General features: G+C 39.5%; 6 protein-coding genes across 6 annotated transcripts; 4 read left to right on the top strand and 2 right to left on the bottom strand.

Annotated features, from left to right (window-relative positions):
* Positions 1 to 131: 131 nt before the first annotated feature.
* On the bottom strand, positions 132 to 3,422 carry I206_102713 (uncharacterized protein; the record flags this gene model as incomplete). The annotated part of the gene is made up of 16 exons (XM_070202612.1): positions 132 to 421; positions 491 to 602; positions 691 to 1,072; positions 1,143 to 1,279; positions 1,347 to 1,447; positions 1,547 to 1,721; positions 1,793 to 1,946; positions 2,006 to 2,073; positions 2,130 to 2,295; positions 2,355 to 2,406; positions 2,475 to 2,634; positions 2,687 to 2,710; positions 2,770 to 2,819; positions 2,874 to 2,919; positions 2,990 to 3,160; positions 3,222 to 3,422. The coding sequence occupies 16 exons, from the start codon at positions 3,420 to 3,422 to the stop codon at positions 132 to 134; spliced, it is 2,289 nt and encodes a 762-aa protein (XP_070058713.1).
* Positions 3,423 to 3,744: 322 nt separating this feature from the next.
* I206_102712 (uncharacterized protein) lies at positions 3,745 to 5,911 on the top strand (the record flags this gene model as incomplete). Its single annotated transcript, XM_070202611.1, has 7 exons — positions 3,745 to 4,675; positions 4,755 to 4,814; positions 4,873 to 4,891; positions 4,941 to 5,115; positions 5,184 to 5,623; positions 5,721 to 5,811; positions 5,882 to 5,911. 7 exons carry the CDS (start codon positions 3,745 to 3,747, stop codon positions 5,909 to 5,911), a joined length of 1,746 nt encoding a protein of 581 aa, XP_070058712.1.
* A 979-nt stretch (positions 5,912 to 6,890) lies between these two features.
* On the top strand, positions 6,891 to 10,415 carry I206_102711 (uncharacterized protein; the record flags this gene model as incomplete). Its single annotated transcript, XM_070202610.1, has 13 exons — positions 6,891 to 7,487; positions 7,554 to 7,663; positions 7,720 to 7,764; positions 7,836 to 8,039; positions 8,110 to 8,936; positions 9,026 to 9,081; positions 9,155 to 9,342; positions 9,415 to 9,529; positions 9,598 to 9,604; positions 9,677 to 9,800; positions 9,864 to 9,976; positions 10,039 to 10,202; positions 10,311 to 10,415. 13 exons carry the CDS (start codon positions 6,891 to 6,893, stop codon positions 10,413 to 10,415), a joined length of 2,655 nt encoding a protein of 884 aa, XP_070058711.1.
* Positions 10,416 to 10,531: 116 nt separating this feature from the next.
* Positions 10,532 to 12,123, bottom strand: I206_102710 (uncharacterized protein; the record flags this gene model as incomplete). Its single annotated transcript, XM_019154816.1, has 4 exons — positions 10,532 to 10,775; positions 10,841 to 11,184; positions 11,282 to 12,062; positions 12,113 to 12,123. The coding sequence occupies 4 exons, from the start codon at positions 12,121 to 12,123 to the stop codon at positions 10,532 to 10,534; spliced, it is 1,380 nt and encodes a 459-aa protein (XP_019012219.1).
* Positions 12,124 to 12,614: 491 nt separating this feature from the next.
* On the top strand, positions 12,615 to 15,062 carry I206_102709 (fumarate hydratase, mitochondrial; the record flags this gene model as incomplete). The annotated part of the gene is made up of 11 exons (XM_070202609.1): positions 12,615 to 12,650; positions 12,827 to 13,001; positions 13,175 to 13,499; positions 13,565 to 13,838; positions 13,903 to 13,992; positions 14,055 to 14,233; positions 14,302 to 14,553; positions 14,617 to 14,651; positions 14,715 to 14,757; positions 14,810 to 14,880; positions 15,037 to 15,062. 11 exons carry the CDS (start codon positions 12,615 to 12,617, stop codon positions 15,060 to 15,062), a joined length of 1,506 nt encoding a protein of 501 aa, XP_070058710.1.
* An 846-nt stretch (positions 15,063 to 15,908) lies between these two features.
* I206_102708 (uncharacterized protein) lies at positions 15,909 to 18,500 on the top strand (the record flags this gene model as incomplete). Its single annotated transcript, XM_019154814.1, has 9 exons — positions 15,909 to 15,941; positions 15,999 to 16,040; positions 16,102 to 16,161; positions 16,221 to 16,280; positions 16,338 to 16,566; positions 16,660 to 17,168; positions 17,222 to 17,704; positions 17,768 to 18,197; positions 18,250 to 18,500. The coding sequence occupies 9 exons, from the start codon at positions 15,909 to 15,911 to the stop codon at positions 18,498 to 18,500; spliced, it is 2,097 nt and encodes a 698-aa protein (XP_019012217.1).
* Positions 18,501 to 18,555: the final 55 nt, after the last annotated feature.

The following is an 18,555-nucleotide window of genomic DNA, read 5'->3' as shown; positions in this document are numbered from 1 at the left end:
TCATCATTATAAAATTAGTGTATAAATGTTGTATTCATTATCATTATCATTATATTTCAATGATATATATATATATATATGTATTATGCAAGGTATAAAATCATTTATTTTGAAATTATCATATTCTAATTTCATTTCCAACCTTCTGAAATTTTTATACCTATAATCTTTATAATTTCATTAACATTTAAAATTTGTTTTTTTAATTCATTTAAATTTGAATTTGAATTATTTCCTTTTCTAATCATTATATAAAATTCTAATAATTCTTGTTTTTCTTTTAAATCAATTTCAATTGATATATTTTCATTTTCAATTTCATATATCATAATTAATAAAGAAATACTTTCAATCAATGAAGAATTTGATTCAAGTTTTTTTGAAATTTGAATTGATAATTTGAGATGTGAGATAATTTGATCTATAATGATTTATCAGTATGAGTTTTTCAAACAAAGAAATTAAAATAATAGAATAAAAAAATACTTACTTAATAAATCAGAATTTTCATTATTTTCATCATTTAAATATAAATTAATTTTAGCTTTACTTAAACAAATTAAACTACGATTTATACATTCTAAATCATTTCCACTTAAAATCTATAAAAAATAAAATTTTTAAAAAAAGAATAAACTTTTTTTCCTAGATCCCTCTTAGATTTATACTAGTAGAAAATAATTAACTCACTTGATCCCAAATTTTTTCTAACTCATTTATGACTTTTTTATCCATTTCTAAACATTCAATTTGTAATAAAACTTCACAAAGTAAAATAATACCAAATCTATATAAATTCCAAATTCCTAATTCATTTGAAAGTTGAATTGCTTCTAAAATTAAAGGTAAAATTAAATGTGAAGGTGAGAAAGATTTTAAAAGTTTTTCAACTTTTTTAAATAAATCTTTTATATATTCATGTATTAATTTTATACCTTTATTTGAAGGTTGAGTATCTAATTTAGCTTTAGGATGTCCAATTTCTATTGATGGTCCACCTGGACCTTTCTTTTCTGAATATTCTAATGGTGCTTGACAAGCTGAAATATAATTGAGGGAGCTTTCGTCATCACTAAAATCGAAGACATTGATCAACTTCATATAAAAACAATGCAATTTCGCTTGAATGGTAAGATCCTCACTGCATTTTGGCTCTTCGCTCTAGGACAAGCCAAACTACCCTTGACCATCTATGATATGATGCCATTGACATTCCCTTCAAGTTGCTAATATCGAGTAACATCGCCAAAGCGGAATCGTATTCTGCTTGATCCATTGCCTGAGCAATCCCAATCCGGATTAGCCAAGATTTAATTACGAATTGAGCGAGACTTGAGATTACTCACTCGTGAGGCTCTGGTAAGTAGGACGGTCAACCTACCATCGTACCACGGAGATAGGTCTGATAATGCTAAATCCTCGTGATATTCTGCCAATGCATCGGAGCCTATTTTGGCCATTTGTGAGAATCTCGTTCAAGCCATCTGAAACGAAGCGATGACCAATGGTACGTGGTCCCTGTTGATCTGTCATGTGAAACGCTCACCTAGCATGCCCCAGAGACTAGCTTGAGTAGCATTCCAGGCCGCCATGTCCAACTTTTGACCAGTCTTCCATCCTTTACTAATTCTTTTCTCCCCATCCGCAGATTGACTTTCCGTATCGATCTCCTTACCAAGAGCAAGATGTATTCGCTGAAAGGCAATATGAACAGGTTCTCCCTGGATTAGAGTGACGAATGTCAGCCTCGAATTGAAGGGTACAAGTGTATTATATCCTAAATTGCGCTCACAAGGTCTAAAGCAGGTTTGACAGACCATAAAACGTCCATTGGTGTTTGACCTATGGGCAAAAGGCCAGATGATATTGGTTTTTGTTGTATGGATATAGTTTCGGAAGGTGCAAAAGCCAAAGAGGACACCTCAATCCTTATTCTCTGAGCAAGACTGCAACTCGTCTGTGAGTACTGGTACTGATTGCCAAAGCTAGTACGATAGCTGCTCACCTCATGCAATATTGGAGGCAAGCTTTGTCGCCCGCTGTTCTAGCTACTCGGATAGCTTCCTCTACCGCCTACAAGACATTAATTCAATCTGTGACTCCATCCGCCCTAAGTGATGTGAACTCACAGCTTGAGCTGACTCTATACCTCCGGTAGAATAGTGGAAATTGGCAATGTTCAGCAAAGCATGTTGATGTTGACCTCTACCAGCTGAAGGGAATTGATAATCGTAAAATCGTCTCAGGGATAAAAGCGCGCTCGAATAGTCGCCCGAAGAATTTGCAGTCTGATAACTAGAAAGTCTTTTTGTTAGATTGTGCAACATGATCCCAAAGAAAATGAGGAGATTCACTCCTGCATAGCTTTTATTCGTTTGTCAAGTGTATCTTCCATACCCGATCTCCCTTTCAACCCACCAAATCAGCTTTTCACGAATTTGATGTGGCATAAAGCACTGTCACAGGAAACTCACGATCCAATGACCAGATTCCAGCATGTATCGAAGGCCCGTTCGTATCTAGGTCGCACCATCGAGCTATCTCTCTTGACAAATGGGTAGTCTCATCGAATGACAATTTTCGAAGTGTATTAAGTAGATTTCGCGAGAACACCCCTATGGGCGAATGACGTTCCTACATTCGCCATTAGAAGTCATATCTGCGATGATGTATCAGGCAAGCTCACTATGGGTTCTGGCAATTCGGTTGGCTATCATCAAAAAGTTTAGTAAGCTGGACATGGTTGAGCAAGATGGTGTTTTACCTCACCTCCTCGTCATCTGCATAATTCAATCTATCCCTCAACTCTTTTTCCAATCCTTCATGGAACGTGAGCCACTTAATCCAAATAATCTTATATGTTGACAACTCACTGTCGAGAAACGTGCACCCCTCTGAGATATCTCTAAATCTATCGCCCTAAAATACCGAGAGTGGATGAATTTATCTTTCCACTTAGAGGTTAGAGATTAGAGGGGAATGAGCTCACGAATGCAGTCATCCAACTAGTGTACTTTTCAGCTTCCTCGTAATCTTCTTCAACCTTCTGCCCTCTGTTCCTCTTTTTATTATTTCTTTTTAGGATATCGGAAGTCTCTTTCCGTATTAAAGGGTCCAGCTCTTCCCGAAGTGATGAGAATGTAGCGGCTGTGCTACCAATCTAAACCGTAAATTCCACTTGCATCAGCTACGTAAATGATACAGACCTTGCTATGATTCACCTCGAGCACTTCTCGAGCTATTATCCTAAGTATATCTGCTACAAATCCATGTGAATATATCGGCACAGGTTGACAATCATCATTTAGAGGAAAGACGCGATCGATTATCCAAGCTAAAGCTATATGTAAGGGTAATTGAGGTTCAGAAAGTCGTCTTCCTTGAAGTGTATGTATTTTGGTTCGTTTTCTGGGAGATGACATCCTTTCTCTCTTTGACAGTGAGTTGGGATATGGATTAAAGAGCAAGGAGAGGTGAAGAAATCACCAAAATATAGCTGTAATTATTTAATCAACAATAAAACCGGTCGCGTGGTTTTGTTTTGGCTCGATGATGACGTTTTTAACGAAACAAATAAATCAAGAATAACCAGTTAACTAAATTTAAATGTTGAATCCCTTCTTCGATAATTTGTTTTCTTTGCCACCATATGCTGGACTATCTTTTCACTCGAATTCATAGAAAATACTGTGAATGGGGTCAAGGTTCTACATAAGACGAGTCCCTCAACAATTGTTTTGGACGATGTCGCAACAACATGGAGCGAAAAGCGTTCAACTTCCAGCACATGAGCATACACGTTCGGTATCGCATATGCGCCATGGAAATCATTCGATAGGACCAGAGGAGGACAAAGTTGAAGATGCAGATTCTAGAAGACGCTCAAACGGGAAACATCGCGCGATAGACCATCGCAAAATTACAACTCATCAAGCCACGGGAACACCTGATGAACCGCTTTCAGCAATGTTAGATGAAGCATTAAATACATCTATTTCCCCACCACATTCACCAGAATCTTTACCTTCTAGTGTTGATTCGACATTTGACGGAAAGTTATCATCATTAATTACTGAACCTCCTCTAGCACATCATCATGCGCCTATCAGACCCGCACCTTCGAGACTACTCTCCCATCTTACTCGCTCTACATTACCTACTTCAAGTATGACATATGGAGAATCCCAACGTGAGAATCACCGAAGCTTATCTTTTGGCGAAAAGTCTTCTAATGAAGCAGGACCTTCAAAAGCATGGCAAAGATCAAATGCAACAGTCGCGATAACAGATGAACCTTTTCCAGATTTAGATCCAACCACTGGACTGCCCTTAAACCGCCGGCGAAGGGATTCAACTTCCTCAGAAGCACCCTCTTTACACCTTCAGCGAACTATTACTGGCTTATTAGATGCTTCGCCCAATAAGAAATCCACGGAGTCCAGCTTACTACCCTCATTATCGAACATCAACCTTTCTTTACCTAGAGTTACCCTGCCCTCCACCCCATCATTGGATTTTACCAAGAGAGGAATATCAACTAGTGGAATTCAAGAAGACTGGTCGAGCTGGGCTTCAGGATGGTGGAGTGGTAATAAAGGGAAAATGGATGAGATGATGAGTGAGGAAGATAGGGCAGAGACGGTTGAAGAGGAACAGGAAAAATTGAGGAAGAAATGTGAGTACTGGTTTGGCCTGTCTATCAATCTGAAGCAGGCAACGCAACAGTGCCTAAGCTGAACTTAAATTCCATGCAGATAAGTCACCTCAAAACCCTGTGGTCTTCTGTCATGGTCTGCTCGGGTTTGACTATCTTGGTAAGTTGCTTCTTGCGTTAGTAAGCGAAATTATGCCAATGGCTAATAAAACTATCAGGACCCGCAAATCTTCCAACGTATGTTCGGATTGTGATTGAATATGAGAGACACTTACCCTTACTATAGGCTACAGATATCACACTGGAGAGGAATCCGAGAAGTGCTGGAATCGAACGGAACAGAAGTGCTTATAGCCCGTGTTCCAGCTACTTCGTCAATCAAAGACCGTGCTAAAACCCTAGAAGAAGTTATATCTGAGAAGTTTCCCGGTCGGGAAGTGAATCTTATAGCACATAGTATGGTGAGTTGCTTCCATGCATCAAGTTTGGTCCTCACCATTTCGCTGAACTGATGATCTCGTATCTACAGGGAGGTCTGGACTGCCGTTATCTCATTTCGGAACTGCGACCCAAAGCGTTCCGACCTATTTCGTTAACTACAATATCAACACCACATCGAGGTTCACCATTTGCAGATTATGTGATAGATAATGTTATTGGTCGTGATAGATTCCCTACAATGTTATCTCTCATTGAAAATCTCGGATTACCACATACAGGAGATGGTACAGCATTCTCAGCATTAGGTACACATTCTATGAAAGAATTTAATGCTCAAGTATTGGATAAAGAAGATGTAAATTATTATTCTTGGGGTGCAAGTTGTGAACCTGGTTTTTTCGATACTTTTCGTTGGCCACATAGTGTAATTCTCTCAAAAGAAGGTCCGAATGATGGATTAGTCAGTGTACATAGTGCTATGTGGGGTGAATATCGAGGTACATTAGTAGGAGTTAATCATCTTGATCTGTGAGTTGACTTAAGTATAGGACCCTACTCGGTCTGATCGAAGACTATCATGAGAAAAGGTCTAGAGCTTAATTGACTTTTCTATTCTATGGTATAGCGTTGGATGGGTCAATACTGTTCGATATACCTTAGCTGGATGGACGGGGAAACCGATTGCGTTCAAACCAGCTACATTCTATCTTGAAGTGGTAAGCATCTTCCCAATCCAGTGGATCATCACCTCTAAAGTTATGCTAATGTAATTCTTCATTGCGACAGGCTGACTACCTAGCTGAACAAGGCTTCTGAGTTTTGTTGAGAGAATATTTTGATACCTAGCATTTGGATATATGATGAATACCGTTAAATCTGATCAAACATGGCATACGTAACATACATGTATTTCTAATGACTAGAATTCTTTTTTTCCACTATTCTCAGCTAAATGTACTATTCTATTCGAATGTCGCAAGAAAAAGCAGATAACCATGTGTCATCATTTTCCTGCTCCCTCAGGCACGTGAAACGATGATTATCCGAGTTGTCGCATGTCCGAGCTATATATCTCACACAGACAACTTGACATATCGCTACTAAAACTGTATTTTAATCTACTGTCATCCACTCATTTATAGTCCATATTCTAGTGGCTCTATACACCGATATGTCATGTGAAGCTCTAAACTCCAGAGCCGAGGTATTCTGATACAAGAACTCAAATTACTAAGCAGGATGTCTGATAAAGATAGTATAAATGATGATATAGTCGGAGATGTGATCTGCTATAATGGGCCGAAGCTGAAAAATTTCTCGTGAGTATAGCTTTGCTGCTTTATTAAATGTTTTATCACCTTCGCGTATGAATGATAGTAAGAAAATTAATCAATGCTGCTTGATATATCAGTGAAATTCATTATACAAAAAATCCCTTCTCACTTGATACCTCAGGACAAACTCTGCATATTCCTAAAGAGCCTGTACAACAGCCCAGAAGATCATCTAGAACGTAAGTTATCAATTCTCACTAGCTTTGTACAGTATAATGTACATCGAAACCCCTGTGTACTGATAAGACGATAGTTTAAAGCCGAAAAGACCGTTTGATGAAGCAGATTCTGTTCACTCAACAACCGATAAGAAAAGGAAATTGATTACAAAATCGGTTTCGAGACAACCAGAACTTGATGAGAATCAAACTAACGTTAAAGAACAACTTTCCTCAATCTCCTTACAACGCCCACTACGTCCACTTTCATCATTGCCCCAGCCTGTCCCACGAGCATCAGATATGTCCAAATCATTGCAAGCCAGGAGTAAGAATGCTGGCGCTGCGAAAAAAAATGGGAACAAGCGGACATACTCAGGCTGGTATTGCAAGCCAGCACCTCCGAACATTCTATCAATGCTTCGCTTCGATCATCTTCCTGAAAATCTCAAATTACCCACTCAGTCTACCATTGAAGAGGGTTACAAACGAAGCTCTGCGGCGGTCAATCACGATACAGGTGGTCGACAGTCGAGCGGAGTCTCCAAGCTGAAAACAAGGAGAAAGATCGATGTGCTGAACGATAGGGACTCGAAAGAGGATGTAGAGTTAAGGCAAAGTGCCAGTGAAGCCAAGAGAATAGCAAACCAACATGAAAAGGTTTCACCTCATTTAGCCATCGTGGATGCGATCCAGAAGGAAAGACTCGTAGTGAAGAGGGACGACATAACGAGGCAATCTCGTGCTCAAGGTCTCTCGAACCGATCTGCACATCAAGGTATAAGATCAAGCCGATTTTGTAAGGTCCTGAGGATACTGGGAGAGATACCTTTTGAACCTCGAGTTAGGCCACAGAAGAAACTCCCTACTCCGCAGAAAAGACCACCTATCTGGGCAGAAGTAAGCACATCAGCCCGGAACGGATCCTGAGACATTGGCTAATATCGCTGAATCACGACTCTGTAGACACGACAAGAACTATGTGAAGCCTTGCCGTATTATCGAAGCTTCCAGTCTGGGATATACATGCACAAGAAGATAGCCTTTGGGTACTTGCTGGAAGCCTTTCCTGCTCCGTTAGTTGAGGTCTCTTCCCTTGCGACGAAGGCCACTGACGATTGGTCTGACTTAGGCGAGATATATGGGCGTATCAAGGAAGAGTCATCATATCCCACGGGTAAGCTTTGGTAATGATACCCCGACCAGCATAGCCTCTTGGAAAGCGAAAAGTTGATGAGGATTCAACAGAGGCGGACAATGTATAAAGAACCCTAATTCCGAAAGTCAAACCAATATCCCGGCGACTTTGCAAGCTGATCAATCTCGAAATGACTCGCGGGTTGACACTTTGTTACTGGCGCATGAGAAGAAGATACCGATTATCTTGATTGCCGGGAAAGGATATGACGAGCTACCATGGAACTTGGATTGCGCTTATGTTGTACTTGGCTGGTCAGTAATTCACTGTCTCGAGATAATCTTGCGGAAATCGGCTCGGCACTAACTTTCCACAAATTGAAAGGTATTGGATATCCTTCACTTGGGTTGAAGCTGAACCATGTGCCTCTGGAATCAAACCGCCTGATTGCCGAGACTACTTTCATCGGTATAAGATTCGCTTTGATTGGGTCGAAAGTCAAGGTATACCATGGTGGATCAACGATCCTATCACGCCTATTCCTATGGAGCCGACACCCCGGGACGAAGAGAGGTCACCTTTGAGTCCCTTGTCGACCTACTCTTACGCGGTTAAAGAACACCAGATCGCCAAAGATAACCAAGATCGGGTACCTCACCTTTCTCATTCGCCAAGATCGACTGTGAAAGACCTCCTGAATCCCACCGTCACAGCGCCACCTTCACCACCTGATAGCTCAAGCTCATTCAAACACGAGCCTTGCAAAAACACGGCAGACATCCAGAAGTGGGACAACTCAATGACGAGCTCCAACGATTCAGCTCATCAAAGAGGCAATATTTGGCCAGGGGAGATTGAATTATCGACGCAAGATCCTATGCTCAGCTTCTCAGATAATTCGCTCCAGCGGCCCAATTTTCATAGTTCCTTTTCTTGCTCAGCCTGCCACAGACGGATGTTTCTGATTTATAAAGAAGGCTTAATATGCCTCAGACCGGATTGCAAAGCCTTTTTCATGATAGTCACTCGCGTAGGAATATTACCCATCCCACCTGGATTCCACCTGACTTATGAAGATGATTTTCTCAAGCCCGTATCTACTCCACCGCAGGTTATCTTACCATATGGTGTGATTCCACTGGAGCCGGCCCAAAGAGTACCTGAAGCTGATATAGCAGAAGGTGAAGTAGGAGGCAGGACTTTGTGGAAGGGTAAGTTGGGGTTAGTGAATAGAAACGCAGATGCATCGCCTCGTGACAGTGAGTAGTGTGATGCATTGACACGGCTATCTGTATCATAGGCTGGGTGTGTCGGCAATGCGGAAGGGCAAATTGTAGATATCGTTGGGAAGTATGGGTGAGTATATGAATTATCTCTTCACCAGGGCATGATACGTCCTTCCGTTTGGCTGAGTAATCATGATTTATAGGAATGTAAGAATTGCGGTAATTTACTGGCACCCATTGATTATCATTCTCTAGTTCCCAAGAAGGTTCTACCATGTATTGACACTTTCTTGGGAAACAGCAAGATTCACCCTTCTTCAGGTATTACTTCTACAATTAAGTGGATAGCTGAGATAGGTTGTGTTTGTATGGTTTATGACTTGCCTTCTGCGTGAGTGCAATAGTTATGAACGCACGCGCGAATATAGCTTACATGTCTCAATGGTCTCATTGGTTTACTCAGTGGTAAAGTCTATCATCTTTTACAACCACATTCACCAACATGTGATGGACTTTTAGAAGACTATCAGAAAGCTGCAATTGAAGGAGGATGGTTTCAACGTAGACCATTGAAAGCGGTAAGTCACCGCTCGTTCATACAACCAATTTAGCAAATTTACTTGTTGACTTGATGAATTTGCTATAGACTACAGGTGAGCCTTCCAGAGTATCATAGAATTGATGCATCAAGATTAATTGATCGAGATCATCAAATTGTATCGCAGTCAAAGGTCAGTTTTTAGCACAACATTTCGCTGTTAATTTTGGAGCAGCATACAAATATCAAGTAGATACTTTATCTTTTCCATTTGAAAAAGCTCCAAAATGCGTATTGATATCTTTAGCTATGTATGTATATTTGTTAAATAGTTTTTTTTTCTTTCCCACATACTGAATTAATCATTGAAATAGGATAACTCATCATGTTAAACTTATCTTTGGAGAAGAAATTAAATTTAATGAAATTTTGAATGTAATGTATAGGGAAGGACAAAAGATGAGTTGGCATGATGATGGTGAAAAAGGTTAGCCTGTCAATACAAGAGAATATATAAATTAAATATTAAAATAATTTTGAAATAATTAGGACTTGGACCAATAGTTTCTTCTTTATCATTAGGTAATCAAGCTATAATGTCATTCAGACCTAAAATTCAACGTATACAACTTAATAAATCTTTTTATACTGGTTCAATTAATGAAAATAAAAATACACCACCTATTTCTTTAAGTTTTACTTTATCTCATGGTGTAAGTTTTTTGTTTTTGTTTCACTCTTTAATTTTTCAAATTTGAAAAACATGCAGTTTTGAAAATCATTATTAACATATAATGCTCTTTTTATTCATTTGTTAATAGGATATAATGATAATGCAAGGAAGAGATATTCAAAAGAAATACGATCATAAAGTAGTTCCTACAGGATTTAGAATTGCTTCTACAGCAAGAGTTATAGGTGTGTGAGAAAAATAATTTAAATTGAAAAGATATATTAAAGAAAATATGCATTATAATTTTACAAAATATTGTATAAATGAGCATGATTATTTAACATATTATTACAACATATTTAAAAAAAATTATAATTGACTTTCATCATCTACAAAAACTCTTATATTACCTTTACCCCATTTTTCCATTATTGTTCTTCCACTTTGTGTAGGTTGAGAAAAAGCAATTTCACCTTTTAAAGGATCAAATTTACATCCATAAATTGTATTTTTAGATGCACTTTCTAATAATTCAAAAGAAAGTTTATTTGATCTATACAAAGGTGAAATATATAATCTATGAATACCTAATGGAGTTGAAAGAGATTCGGGACTAATTTTCAAAAAGTAATTAATCATTTCATTTGTTTTGTCAATAATATAAAAGTTTAAACTTACTCGCATGTTACACTTCCTAATCCACCACTCTCAATTAAGATCGTCTTCTCCTTATCCTCTTTATCTTCAGTTGACAATTTGGTATTTAGGTCTGATTGATCATTAACTTTCAAAACTCTCATAGCCCATTTTATACCTTGAGCTACAACTACACCTATCACTCTTTCTTTCTGAACTACTTTCTTTGATATCGAAGTATCCAATTTCTGCCTCTTATTTGATAATTTTGACGGAAGAGGGGGTGAAGAAGTTACGAATAAAAATATTTTACATCTTTCTATAATTGTAGGTGGAAGGGGAGGTGAAGATAAGACTCGATCAACCGTCGAAAGTATCTCGTCGAGCTAGTAAACAAATAAGGAAAATTAGTTTGGTGTGGTTTTATACGCGAATCGTCTTGGATTTTTTGTCATGACTGAAGATGAACAAAAATAGACATACCTTATTTCCACCTATACTTCCATCAACCATGATAATCTTGCCTTTGCCTTTTCCATTTAAACCAAAATTTATATCATCTTTAACTATTTTCCAACCTTTCTCATCTACTTTAGATTTACCTAAACCATCCCATGTTATACCTCTGAGTACTCTTGTATGATGATCAATATGAATAGACTCATCTTCACCTCCACGCATAAATGACATACCACATTCCGAACAAGTATGTAAAAGAGGTAAATGAGTCAAATGTAATTGAGTTAAAGGTTTATTCGTTGTTTTCGCTTTTGAATTCCATGGTTCCTTTACACCTAGTACAGAGACTGGATTTTGTATTTTACTTGAATTGGAAGTTACTGGAATGGTTTTACTAGGTTCAAGAGGTGTCTTAACTTTGCGTTGAGGTTGAAAAGTAAAAAATCCTTTTAAAGATGATTGAATTGCCTTTTTAGGTTGAGAAGATGGCATTTTCTTGATTGTTCTCCCATTTCCTTCATTAGAAGTATGGATGGGTGATTTTGTTGATGAGGCAATTTTCGTTTCATCTTCCTCTTCTTCTTCATCTGCGGACCAGAATAAAGGTGAACTACTTCGACTCAATACTCTTTTACGAGGTGTCTGAGGTGAAGATGGTCCAGGCGTTTCTATCCTTGATGAACTTGGTGGTGAAGATGATCGAACATCACTTGATTGGAAGGGTGGAGGAGAAGGACTATCGAAAAGGGAAGAGGAAGATGTTGTTCTAGGAGGAGCTTTGCCGTATGTACGCCGTATCGCGGGTCTAAATGACAATTTGATTAGCTGAGTTTACGTATTGAATTGTACACTTACTTGAATGACATGGGACCTGGACCACACCTAGAGAGGAATGAGCAAGCAGACAAGCACAATGATGAGGGACAATGGAGGTATTCGATGAGATTGATGATTGTGACGATGATTGAGATGATTGACTATTGAAAGGCATTGTCATGAATGAATAGTTGGGCTCAACGAGAACATTAACATTAAATACTATTCAGGCACAGTCAATCGCGTCGAGGAAATCACAAAAGTCACGTGACTCAATATATTATAATATATAAATTACTCTGCCTCGTGGTAATCTGACAATTGGGAAGATATATTCTATTCCGATTCAACCCGAGGAGTTTGAATTGCGGCCGAACAACCGATCAAAGCCGCCAGCATACATTGGACAGAGATCCAAATCTAAATCCAAAATGTTGAGACAAATGTCCAAAGTCAAAAGTCAAAAATCAATACTCTCCTCTAATTTGTATATCCAACAAGTCTACCATATCTAGTTTCTTCTGCATTGTCTGCTCTACCCATGTTGAATCGCATTGCTGTCAGATCGGCTAACAGCGTAAGTCATTCATTTGTTGACTGTGGTATTGCTTTTATAGGATCACCTGATCCCATCTGAAGTATGGTATGACCTCCACATCTCTGTTTCCCAAGCACAGGCGAAGGTCGCTTCGCCGATATCACTGTCCACGAGGATAAACGTTAGCTAATGTTCCATGTCAAATACTTGTGTAGCTCACCAGAAGACAAATTGCTACTGTACTATCCTCGAGAACATTCGTCACTTCATCATCCATAATGGCAGAACAAAAGTTCAGACAAGAGAAGGATACTTTCGGTCCTTTACAGGTACCAGCTGATAGATATTGGGGAGCTCAAACTCAACGAAGTTTGATCAACTTCGATATCGGTGAGTAGGCATATGTACTTTACAGCAAACGGTATCCCTTTTAGGTTTCTGGGCACAAGGCCAGAAGTGAAGGAGGATTTTGGAGCTTCTCAAGGAGATTCAGTCAAGAGACACAGGATCCCGAAAAGATAGGTCTGCGAGTTTTCAAGATGCTGATTCGATATCATTCATAGGTGGACCAACCGAACGAATGCCCCCTCCTCTCATCAAAGCCTTCGGTGTTCTCAAAAAGGCAGCTGCTCACGTCAACCAAACATACGGTCTTCCAGCTGAGATTGCTGAAAACATCTCCAAAGCAGCAGATGAGGTTATTTCTGGTAAACTCATCGACGAATTCCCTCTGGTGGTCTTCCAGACTGGATCTGGTACACAAACTAACATGAACGTCAACGAAGTTATTTCTAATAGAGCTATTGAGTTGATGGGTGGTGAATTGGGTAGCAAGAAACCTGTCCACCCTAATGATCATGTCAACATGTCTCAATCTTCAAATGATACGTGAGTATGCGTCCCGTCTTTTTAGAAATAGGTTCGTGCTAATAGCTCATTAATGCGATCTTCAGCTTCCCCACTGCTATGCACGTCGCTGCTGTTGTAGAGATTAACGAGAACCTTGTCCCAGCTCTCAAAGAACTTCATGATGCTCTTGAAGAAAAGAAGAAGTCATTTGACCATATCATCAAGATTGGTAGAACCCACTTGCAAGATGCTACTCCTTTGACTCTCGGTCAGGAGTTCAGTGGATATGTTGCTCAAGTAGCCAAAGGTATTGAGAGAGTTGAAGGTACTCTTAAAAATCTGAGTCAACTGGCTCAAGGTGGTACCGCTGTCGGAACTGTACGCTATCCGGATTATATATTATGCTTAACCGACAGAATTGCTAACGGTGATGGCTAAACAGGGTCTTAACACCAAGAAAGGTTTCGATGAGAAAGTTGCTGCTGAGATTTCCAAGATTACCGGTCACAAATTCGTCACTGCACCTAACAAGGTCAGTGGGGCAAATGGCACAAAACTCGACGAATAGCGCTGACCCTAATCATTGGTAAATAGTTCGAGGCTCTCGCTGCTCACGATGCTATCGTAGAAGCTTCCGGTGCCCTCAACACCGTAGCTGTCTCGCTTATGAAAATCGCAAACGATATTAGATACCTCGGTTCTGGTCCTCGATGTGGTCTTGGTGAATTGGAATTACCAGAGAATGAACCTGGATCATCAATCATGCCTGGAAAGTGAGTTATCAGACATGGTAGATAGGCAATGCAATCCGGGGCAAGCTGATCTTTTGAATCCCAAACAGAGTCAACCCAACACAATGTGAAGCCCTTACCATGGTCGCTGCCCAAGTTATCGGTAACAACACTACAATCTCCGTAGCTGGTTCATACGGTCAATTCGAACTTAACGTTTTCAAACCTGTTCTCATTAAGAACTTGTTACAATCCATCCGGCTTTTAGCTGATGGATCAAGATCATTCACCAAAAACTGTGTTGTCGGTATCAAGGCCAACGAAGAGAAGATTAAGAAGATCATGAATGAGTCTTTGATGCTGTGAGGCTACCTTCATTTGTGATAGCATGAAAGGAGATCTAGCTGACATTCGTAAACATGCAGTGCTACTTGTTTGAACTCTGTTCTTGGTTACGATGGTGAGTCATCAATTTACAGGAAGTTCGACTTAGGGTCATTGCTAATCAATTCTCCTTTCATAGACGTCGCCGCTATCGCCAAGAATGCACACAAGAAGGGTATCACGTAAGTTGAATATTGTCATCTTATAGAAAATGGTCATTTACTTTGCAAATAGTCTTAAAGAGTCAACTCTCGAATCTGGTAAACTCACTTCTGAGCAATTCGACGCCAAGGTCAGACCTGAACGTAAGTTATCATTCAAATCCTCTCTGGTAGTGCCCCTCCTACTCTTCCTTGCCATCTTCCTCTTGGACCTCCAGTCCCTCCTTGAACCGCTCGTTCCACTCGCCATGATCGGACAACCGTACCAAAGCTCTGCTGACCATTGGTTTTACCTTGTAGTCATGTTGGGACCCGATGAAGTATAATAATAGTTTGGGATGCAAAGTTGTGTATCAGTGACAGTTGCAGGAGAAGCTAAAACAAAATGTCATTTTGCATTATATTGAATAATGATATGCAGTTTCAATGAAGATAAAGCAATACAATTTTGTTTGACATACGCGAATTGACTATATTTTTCATTACATATGCATAAGCGTAATCGCTACAACATGCATGTATTATTGGTTTTGACAGATACTATGAAAAGAGATAGGAAACTGAAAAAAATATTGACGGGTCTCGTCCCGGGATTGAACCGAGGACCACCCCCAAAGTTTTCGTATTATTGAAAACCCTAAGAGGGCATGCTACCACTGCACCAACGAAACAGGCAACTGCCTTACGAAACCGTTGTTATTTTCGGAAATTTTGTTTGATATATATCCCCTACGGGTAGAAATTGATATCATTCAGGTGTTTTTTTGTATTGCTCGACACCATACATGCTACGGACTTGCTTCCACCAACTGTTCGATAATCATTTATTGATAGATCATCTGAATGTGGAATAATGGTGCATAGTGATATGAGTTCTATCCCAGACTGAGGAGTATTAATAACACCGCCTCGAATCACCTAAGGAGGTTAAGAGGGAAGGATATTACGTATACACTGATCACATACCGTGCCGCCACCCAACGAATGCGTGTCATAGCTTGGACGTGTATTCATTAATGGTTATTTCATTCCTTTTCACCCATATATTTTGCTTTTATACGATAATATATGATATTGTGACTATATACATACCAAACATAAAACAGAGAATAACGCAGGAGAGAGTTCAGAATATATAAAAAGAAAAGAAATCTAGAGATACGTAACGCAAGATGGATCAACAGCTTATCTCGCTCGTGAACAAGGTATGTCCAATCTGTCATTATCATACATAATAGTATCCGCACTAACGCTGCGATTAGCTGCAAGATGTTTTCGCATCAATCGGTGTGTCAAATAACATCGTGAGTTGATGCGCTCCCATCGTGATCCCATTTTCGCTAGCTCACGTTGTCGCGTATATAGGATTTACCGCAAATCACTGTAATCGGATCTCAAAGTAGTGGTAAATCGTCTGTGCTTGAGGTAAGTTTGCTTGTCTGAAGGCTATACTTGGATCTCGCTAATCTGATACGTCCAAATAGAACATCGTTGGAAGAGATTTCTTACCCCGTGGAACTGGTATTGTGACGAGACGACCATTGGTACGATTTCCACTTCTTTGTTGTAATACAATTCAATACTCAAACGGAATGATATAGGTACTTCAATTGATCAACAGACCAGCAACCTCTAAACCTGCTCAACCGAATGGAGATAAATCAGATGGAGAAAAGGCTGAAGATGCTATGGCCAAAGTACAATTGAACGAAAATAATCCGGATGAATGGGGAGAGTTCCTTCACTTGCCTGGACAAAAGTTCCATGATTTCCATAAGATCCGAGATGAGATTGTCAGAGATACCGAGAAGATGACTGGAAAGAATGCTGGTAAGTGATGCCTCCTTCAGGGACTAGTCATCCGTTAAATGTCGAAGTCCTCCTACAATGCGAAGTTGAGATTACTGACAGTCCTGTGATCAGGTATTTCACCAAATCCTATCAACTTGCGGATCTTTTCTCCTAATGTACTCACTCTCACCCTTGTTGATTTGCCCGGTCTCACAAAGGTTCCTGTCGGAGATCAACCAAGAGATATTGAAAAACAAATACGAGACATGTTGATGAGATTCATTTCTAAACCCAACGCAATCATCTTAGCAGTAACAGCGGCAAACACGGATTTGGCAAACTCAGATGGTTTGAAAATGGCACGTGAAGTCGATCCAGAGGGTACCAGAACTATTGGTGTATTGACAAAAGTCGATTTGATGGATCAAGGTACGGATGTAGTTGATATTCTTGCTGGAAGAGTTATTCCTTTGCGATTGGGTTATGTACCTGTAGTCAATCGAGGACAAAGGGATATAGATCAAAGTAAAACAATTTCTAGTGCTTTAGATAATGAGAGGAAATTTTTCGAAAATCATCCTAGTTATGCTGGAAAAGCGCAATATTGCGGTACCCCTTGGCTCGCTAGAAAACTCAATATCGTATGTCTACATCCTACTTTATCTGCTTGAAAGCTAACATCGATATCGCTTAGATCCTTATGCACCATATCCGAAACACCCTTCCTGACATCAAAGCCCGAATTAGTCAACAATTAGCTAAATATCAAGCTGAACTCACCTCCCTTGGTGGACCAATGGGAGAAACTAATCCAGGTAGTTTAGTACTTTCCACTATCACTGAATTCTGTTCCGAATTCCGATCAGCTATCGATGGTAATACCAATGACCTATCACTCAACGAATTATCGGGTGGTGCCCGTATCAGTTTCGTGTTCCACGAATTATATAATAATGGAGTTAAGTCGATTGATCCATTCGATCAAGTCAAGGATGGAGATATACGAACTATTCTCTACAATTCGTCCGGTTCTACACCATCATTGTTTGTCGGTACAACTGCTTTTGAGGTTATAGTGAAGCAACAGATTAGACGATTAGAGGAACCTTCCCTTAGATGTTGTGCTTTGGTATATGATGAATTGATCCGAATATTAGGTCATCTTTTATCTAAAACTGTGAGTCGCTTGACATCGTTGCCGTGTGCCGTAAAGCAATTAGCTGAATCAACTGAAAAATAGCAAACATTCAAACGATACCCAGAATTGAAAGATCGTTTCAACCTCGTCGTTATCAACTTTTTCAAATCATGTATGCAACCAACAAATAAATTGGTCACGGATATGGTATCGATGCAAGCTTGTTACGTCAATACGACCCATCCCGATTTCATAGGAGGACATAAAGCTATGGCATTAGTGAATGACCGAATGAATGCGAACAAACCTCCCGAAAAACCTGTTGACCCTAAGAAAATCCCGGTAAATGCATTAAATAATGGTAAAGATCTGGATGCAGATTTCAGAAAGGATGAACCATCTTTCTTTAACAGTTTCTTCTCAAAAGACAAACAACCTAAAAAGAGAACAGCAGCTATGGAAGCTCCTCCATCAGTTATCAAACCTGTTGCATCGCTCAGTGAGAGAGAAGCTATGGAGACTGATGTTATAAGTGGGTCTGTTCATATTGTCCCTCAGGACCCGTAACTGACGTGTTTGCTTAGAACTCCTCATTCAATCGTACTACTCGGTAGTAAAGCGAGAGATGATTGATATGGTTCCCAAAGCAATCACTTATAACCTTGTAAATTTTGCTAAAGAAAATTTACAGAGAGAATTATTGGAACACTTGTACAAACCAGAAGTCCTTGAAGAATTGCTCAAAGAATCGCCTGATATAGTTGCTAGAAGAAGAGAATGTGTAAAGATGGTTGGAGCTCTAAATTCTGCTGAAGCTATCGTTGCAGCTGTGTAAATCGTTTCCACATAGATAGTATTTTAATAGGTGTTCACTTACATGATCTTATACA

This window comes from Kwoniella pini, chromosome 3 (genome assembly GCF_000512605.2).
Source record: "Kwoniella pini CBS 10737 chromosome 3, complete sequence".
In the NCBI taxonomy this organism is placed as follows: Eukaryota; Fungi; Basidiomycota; class Tremellomycetes; order Tremellales; family Cryptococcaceae; genus Kwoniella; species Kwoniella pini.
The sequence above is the reverse complement of the archived record's forward strand: the minus strand, read 5'-3'. Positions and strand labels throughout refer to the sequence as shown.